General features: G+C 32.6%; 1 protein-coding gene across 1 annotated transcript in view; it reads left to right on the top strand.

Moving 5' to 3' along the window:
* The first annotated feature begins 2,099 nt into the window (after window positions 1-2,099).
* LOC117166651 (protein fem-1 homolog CG6966) overlaps window positions 2,100-8,134 on the top strand; it is a 40,721-nt gene continuing 34,686 nt past the window's right edge. Inside the window, exon 1 of the mRNA XM_033350813.2 lies at window positions 2,100-2,583. Within this exon, the coding sequence (XP_033206704.1) occupies window positions 2,512-2,583 (72 nt within the window). The 5' untranslated portion in view covers window positions 2,100-2,511. The remainder of the gene's footprint in view (window positions 2,584-8,134) is intronic.

Below are 8,134 nucleotides of genomic sequence, written 5' to 3'. Positions count from 1 at the left end.
TTTACAGAAATATTCTATATCTCAAATGCAATAGAAAAATAGTAATAATCAGACTTGACTTGATTTAAAATTTCATTTTACAATGGTTGTACAAAATTGTAGTACATATATTACGTGTTTTTATTATTTTACATACTGTCTCAATGAAAGATAGATCTAGATATGAGACAATTTTACACTCACCTTACACAGAAAAATTTTCGAGCAATTCAAGGTTATAGTACGGTAGACTTTACTATAACTATGTATGTAAAAGCCAAAGATGTAAACCTAAAACATGTATCGTGAATAAAATACAAAATAATACATATTTTGATTTCCCAACCTTTATATATATGATTCCTGTTCATCGTTATACGTAAATGAACCTACCTATTAAAAAATATTTAAAATATGAGTTTTTTTACATATATATAAAAGTATAAATTATATAAATTGTGTACATTTAGACGAAATCTATTTATTACGATAACTTTTATTTATAATTTTTATCATTAGTTTTACTTTTTATTCGTATGAAATTGCTCTAGAAAAAATATCGAAACTAACCTATTAGCTACGTACATACATAGGACATGCATTGAAATGACATAAGCAGGATGTTCGTCAGTGATTTATAGTTTAGGGTTAATCGTAATTGTTCAGCAACAAATATCATCATTTCGCTAATAATATTCTCTTGTAAGAAAGTCGAGGTAGTGTGCTCAAAGGCTACTGACGTAAGTCTGTCGAAAGCGTCGAGACTGGAATAAAGTAAGACCCCCGATATCGACGAAAATATAGGACGAACTAAAACGTACTTGATGCAGGAGTGCGTCACTTCGAGGCGTTAAAATCGAGGGTGAAGTGTCGACTTAACGACTCTTTTGGCTCTCCTGTTTTACTCTTTCTCCTTTTTTTCTGAAGGTTGCAAATCGTGTTGTCTAATGCATACAAAGTAACAACTTCAGTTATCGAATAATGCAAGAAGACATATTGAAATCGAATCGTTAAAAATGTGTGCGTGAATAAAATATAAATAGTATGCAATTTATTAATTTTATTAAATGTTTTGCACATTAGGAGTATAATAATAAATTTTTGGACGAAGAAAGTGATAGAGAATAAGACATTGTTTTGTATATAGAGTTCTTACATCTCGTTTTATATTTGTAATAAAAATTTATGTTGGTGAAAAGGTATGATTCTATGATTGACATCACAGTTTGCATTATTTTATGATTTTTCAATGCCGAAAGATTTAATATAGTGATTACAGACTAATTATGTCTACTTAATAAAAATGTAAACACTTTGATAAATATATAAATATGAAATTGTATACACTCAACATTTCGTTTTAATGATTTTTATAAATATAACAGATATGAAAGCAATTGAATATCATTTTCACACTGAATTTTTAATTCTATATACATATATAGACTCTATAATTGATTGATCAATGATCAATAAATTTGGTAACATAACCTCTATTAAAAGATATTAATAATGAATTAAAAATCATAACAAATTAAAAGTAATCAAGGTACTCTTCAATGTTTATAAATTTGTTGAAGTCTCTTAAATAAAAAAGATGACATTATTGTATTTGTATTTGATTATGTTAGGAAGATACAAAGTATATTATTTGACAACAAATTTTTTGTCACTATTTTGGAAATTATACTCTAAAAAATTATAATGAATACTTCATTAATTTCATTTTCTTTATTTTGCTTTTTGCAGTACATTTAAATGTAAAAAAGTGGATCTTATTTATCAACATTTTTCTCAAACCCTATATTGTGCTGTCCTCTGTTAACGAATGATCGAACTAACACATTTTAATATAGACGAATCTAGCGCATACTTATAAAGATATCGACAAAGACAGAAAAATCTTTATTCTCTGTAAATTGATATATGATAATAATGTATGTCATAAAAGATACTTAATAAACCAAGTTTCATATATTACATGTTCTAATGTGCGATACATCATTTTAAATATGACTGAGCTCAAATATATTAAACTAAAGGTAAGAAAGAGAGAGAGAGATGGAAATAGCCAACAGCTGACACTAACACGATTGATTCAGCGTAGTTGGTAGCTTGCATTCAGTTGTTGACGAACTGTCGAAGTGAAAGTACAGGTATCGCCATCTGATGAGCAAACTAGACAAGCGTTCGCAAAACGACCGAAACAAGACACTTGAAGAGAGGAATTGATCCAGTGCTTGTGTTGTATGCGCGCGTGCGTATCTAACTGTAAAACTGTTCTTGCGAAGTGAGAAGCAATAGCGGTGACCGTGTATCTTTCGGGGTCTATTTCATTCGTCTGTTATTCTCGCCGTGAGATAGATCGTTGTTCCGCACATTCGTTAAAAGATATCGCAAGTGACGAACGGGAAAAGACTATTCAACGCATTTACCGTGTTTTCGAACAAAGAGATACATCAGTCGCTACCGAGTCGAAAGAACTACGACACGAGGATCGAATAGTGTTTTCGTATTCAACGGAATTATATTATGTATGTGAAAATGGATGTTAAAAAGGTCATGTACACCGTTGTGAGAGAGGGCAAATTGGCACGCTTGAAGGTAAGGTTTTACCAGATTTTCAATATATGGAAATTTTATCTTGTGCCATAATCACATTTTACAGTCCGCTTCGTCGTATATGCATGTTCGTTCAAAGGGAATGTTTTTTTTTTTAAGTTTCGTAAAAATATCACCCTATTTTTATTATAGATAATCGTGCTTATAAATAAATTCGAACTACAAGTACGTGGATATATATTAGGATAATTGATGTAACAAACATTTTACTGGCTAGTAGCGAATAATTACGCTAATTAAATACTAATGCCTTATTTGAGAATATATATCTTTGTACGAGAATGCGTCTATAGATTTCTCACTTAATTTGTATAAAAATATCTTAAAAATTGTATTGTTTGTGCATCTTTCTAAGAGTAAGATATATTTTATATATTATCTACGATCTTGATGTTTCGAAGAAGTGAAGTTCATAGTAACCAAAAATAATTAAATCTGTGTTGCATCTATAGATTTTAAATTATAATTCTTGTTTCTTAATTTTTCTAACTATACAAGCCAACGTTTTTATGTAAAAATTTTTTGTAACTTACATTCTCGCACAATGATTTATTAGGATTAATCTTAGAAAACCCCTAACACAAAATGAACGAATTTCCGTATAAATCGTCCGACGGTTAAGTTAACCTCAAAATCAGCGAATTCTATATAAAATAATTTACCCTTATTTCACTTCATTATACTCAAGACATATACTTTCATATGATACGTATAATAGACGATCTTATTGATAAACAAAACATTTTATTTCGGTACGACGTCTAATAATACCTAAGATACTTATATATGTTAATACTTAACAAAGTTCATGTAATTTATTCGAATTTCTAGATAACTAAGAAATTAATGAATTATCATTACTTTATGTCGAATATTTTCATGTTGAATTTAATTTCTTTTAAGTACAAATAACCATAGTTGCATTTGAGCGGCGAAAGGAATTTTTCTCGAATACTTTCTCGCCCCTAAAATAAATCTAGCGAGCTGAGTATGCTCTTTCTTTTTCGTTTTTCTCACGTTTTTACGTGGCCACGCACGCTTATTCGAAATAGCAACGCGCTGTTTTAATGACATCTCGTGTGCGTGCGACCGCATACATACGTGTTATGAAACTTCGAATGTGGTTGGCCTTCTACCAATTCGTGGCGTTCTCATCTTACTCGGTGACTGGCGCGCAGGACACGCAACGCGATAACAAGCAAAAAAGAAAAAAAGAAAGGGAGAAAAATCAAATTCACCACCTTTTTGTACGTAAACTTATTACAATCAAGAGAAAGAATCTTCAACTCTTTTTATTTCACATTTATCGTAGTATATGAACAATTCAAATGGTGTACAAATAAGCTAACCTTTTCCTAGGAACATTAAATAAACTCGATGTACTTTCGTGTGCGATTGTGACGAGCGATTTCAGGTTAGTCACGTTTACAGCACATTCTGAACAGCACATTAAGAACCTTCATTTAGATGGAAAATTTTACAAATCGCAAAGAAGACCCGAATATACTAGGTATAACGGACCCAAAATTTGCGTCCCCAAACCTGCGGTTGATAACTGTACAAAGCACAAAGAAAACCCGAATATACTGGGTACAGCAGATTCAAAACGTTGTCATTTGCTAGCCTACGATGTCGCAAGGGAGAAGACCTAGGTTATGGAACACTTAAGTATTGACATTTTCTTTTTCCTGAGCCGATGGTAAAAAGGATCAAGGGATCTTTCCAGATATTCGGATTTGTTTGCTTTACCGTTATTAATAAATCCGAATCCGAGAATAAATCCGAATACCTGGAAAGGACCTTTGACCTTCATTAACCTCTAAGGCTAAGGAAAGAGAAAGTGCCAATACTTAAGTGTTCCATAACTTAGACCTTCTCCCCTGCAACATCATGGGCTAGCAGGTAACAACGTTTTGGATATATTTCATCAACCATTTGTTTGTGTTAGAACAATTTGCATGTCTGCTAGATAAAGAATAGTTGAATTCGATAAAGAAACAACTTAACAAAACGCATAAATGTGCTCAACTTCAGTTTCATGGATTATTATCAGAACTAAAAGGGACAGTAAAGGGAATAGCTAGTGGACTATCGTTATCGGAATCATTCGGTTATCAGATTCCTCTGATTCTGTTCTCTCACGTGTTTGCATAAACGGAGTTCTATCGTGACCGTATCTCAAGTAGGAAATAGCCACGACAAGCAGCAGTTATATTTAGTAGGTTGAGACATCCATAGACGCTAATGGGGAAGCCTGCTTGGTTAGGTTTCCGTGCGTATTACTTACGTGCCTTTTGTACGTGTGTATATATCTACTCTCACTGTAACGTATCGAAAATACATAAGAGTAAAGTTGAAACGTGGGAGGGAATGAGTTCGGTAAGAAAAGGGCTAACGTTGTCATCTATATGGATTTGTTGATGTTATTGAAAATCACGAATGAAAAAGTATTTTTTGTTTTAATAGAAATATCAGCTGCGTTCCTTTAACGTGATAGGAAAAAATCATTCAGATATAAAATAAAAGCTGCTATGTTGTTAAACATACATGAAATTTATATACTGATGTATTTATTCGTTTGATATGAACCGTGTTTATTCGTTTCAAATATGTCTTCTTGCTGTTCCATATTTCTTGTATCTTTTAGTTTACGTTTGCTTTAAAGCTTATCCAATTTCGTACTGTAATTTACACCGAATTTACACTGTTCACATTGGAGGACCACTGCGGATGGAACTAGGATGAAAGCGACGTCTTTCGGTGAATCGTCCATAGTGAAACAGTGTAAATTCGGCTTTACCTGCTACTTGGCTAAAATACTCGCCTTGTCTGAACCAGCCTGTAGAGTTGCAGCTACTAAAATGTCACGTTGTCATATCAACTTGCAATTGTTTCTTTCTTCGATAGGTAATTAGCGTAATTGTAGAATATTGTAAGGAATAATTTATAATTGTCTCCAGCAATTTATCACTCACTTTTTCAAAGATCAGTGGATTTTTATTCAAGAGATCAATAGCAATATTTTATTCATAATTCCAGTTTCTAATTAATTCTCTTAACCTTAATTAAATTTAGCGCATATATTATTTTAATTGGTTTCGGCGGCAAGGTTTTGAAAGACACGCAGTCGGTTAAAATATACAGATCGTAGAATTGATTAGCCACACGGATATCGATAATTTGTGGAAGACCATAATTACATATTTGGAATGAAAATTCTTGATAGAGGTCAATGTCGGCATATTGATCAGGTTTGAAAATTTAAATGCTATTCAACGTATAATTTAGCGAGGTTAATACGGTAGTTATCGCGGCTACATTGTTATAGTGCTCGTGTTAACACGTCGCGTACATTATTCCTGGCTGTCTAGTGCCAAACTCATTCGATCTGGTTTCGAACCAGCAATCAATTTACTTTGCACAATAATGTTTGCTCTTGATACACGAATGGCTTGAACGTCAGCTTCCAATTAGATATTAAAATTTATCTCCTTCTAATTCTTCTATATTTATCTGATAGGTTTGCAAATCAACATTTTATGTTTGTTGATATTTGGTTTAGTTCTGGTTTCCTTACAGTATAATAAGATTGTTAAAAGGTTTGGTAAAGTAACAGAACGGTTGTTTCCTTCTGGAATATACATAATAAATTATTTCCTAAATATTGAGAAGAAGATTTATATGGATCTGTGGAATTTTGTTATAATTTTAGGTTTATTAGAAGGTGTGAAAATACTAATCATGAAATATCGTGAATTTAATGTTACAAACTTTGCTAAATTTAGATTATGTATTTGTTTTGGATTGTGTTCCAACATATTTGGCTACAGTACTACGCAGAAACACAGGCGTAGGCGATAAATGGTGTATTTGCCGTGAATATTTAGAAACCAAGCGGATGCAGCTGTCATTTGATTTCTTCCAACCGACTACATATCATCGATCGTGATTGTCTAAAGCTTCACATAAATTGAACAATGGTATCCACAAATACCTACGTTCAACGTGTATTTTATCACGCCATTTCCCTATTATATTTCCCTACAATGTTTCATTTTCATAACGCTTCAATCGAAATGTTTTAGAGGTTTCCTATTATTCGTGGTTCGTAAATAATTAATTAAATGCAACAAATTTAATTAGTCAAAATAATGCTGGGAGATGAGATCGAGAAAGTCAGAATATCTTTTTTCGCAGTATATTCGTTATTAAAGTTTCCAAAGAAATAACTTGCTTAATTAAATAAATATTTTATTCATAATATTATTTTATATGACACTGATAAAGTGATTAAGTATATTTAAAAATCAGTGTTATAATTATAATATTCATGTTTCTCAGAAAAACGTACGAAAAAATGTATTTTATTCAAAATGCAAAAAGTGGTCCAAAGATTTGGATGTGAACGTACAATACAACGACCATAAGCTGTTTTTGCGTGAAACGTGCAAATAACAATATGGGTTTCATGTAAATCCGTATCAATGTCTATGTGTTCTGATCGAAAATTAAATATCAAATCGATCATTAAATCAACTGTTTATTAGTTACGAGGCGTTTAATTTCACAGAATTGAAATGTTGCGATGTAATAAACCGATTCGTGAGTGAAACACATCTTTGACCTTTCGGTTATACTGGATTCTCGATAAAACATTTCTGTCTTTCTATGTAAATTTTCATCGAAGTAATGCCAGTTGTTGACATTTATTAACGTTTTCATAGAAACAAAGTTACGAACAAGTCGTTTTCTCTTTCCTTTGATTACAGCTTCACGTTTATCCCTTTTGTAGCCTTTCTCTTATACTACGACAAATTGTCAAAAAATGAAACGTATCGTCACTGATACGTAAGAGTTTCCAGACAAATTTTTCTGTACTGATCGATAATCTCAAATTTTATTCCAAATAGTAATAATTTGAGGTGGTATGGTGATAGGTGCGTAAGGAACTACTCTTGGTGTTTTTAACGAACAATAGTTTATTTACAACTAATCAACAATCAGAGTTAACAATTAACGATTAACAATTATACTTAACAGACAACAGGTAACAACTAACAAATAACGATAGACACCGAGAGATCATTCGACGCGTTGCTATGCAAATAGTACCGAGGAGTTACACATTTAATGGCGCAAGACAGACTGACTCTGCTTTTGTTTCGGATCGCGCAGATTCTTCCCTTCGTAGCCCATCGATATCCCCCACTAGCGTGCATTCATTAGATGTGCCGCCAGTGCTGGCACGTGTATGCTCTTCCGAGAATTCGGCGGAAAGAGTGTGAAGATATCGATGGTACATTGGGCACGTCGGTGTTGCGCTTTGGCGGCGTCGCGCTTTGCATCCGGAGCCGTTGAAAAGTTCCGTGGCCCGTGCCGCCACAAATTATAGATATTTGAAAAGCGATACTTCAAAGAATTTTTTTTTACAACATCGTCCATTTGGCGTACTGTTCTCTTTTGGTTTTAATATTTCAATATCAATAAATATCGCTATTAAAATTCTTTTGATGTCGCGTATTCATGTTATTAC

This window comes from Bombus vancouverensis, chromosome 2 (genome assembly GCF_051014615.1).
Source record: "Bombus vancouverensis nearcticus chromosome 2, iyBomVanc1_principal, whole genome shotgun sequence".
NCBI classification, from domain to species: Eukaryota; Metazoa; Arthropoda; class Insecta; order Hymenoptera; family Apidae; genus Bombus; species Bombus vancouverensis.
The sequence above is the reverse complement of the archived record's forward strand: the minus strand, read 5'-3'. Positions and strand labels throughout refer to the sequence as shown.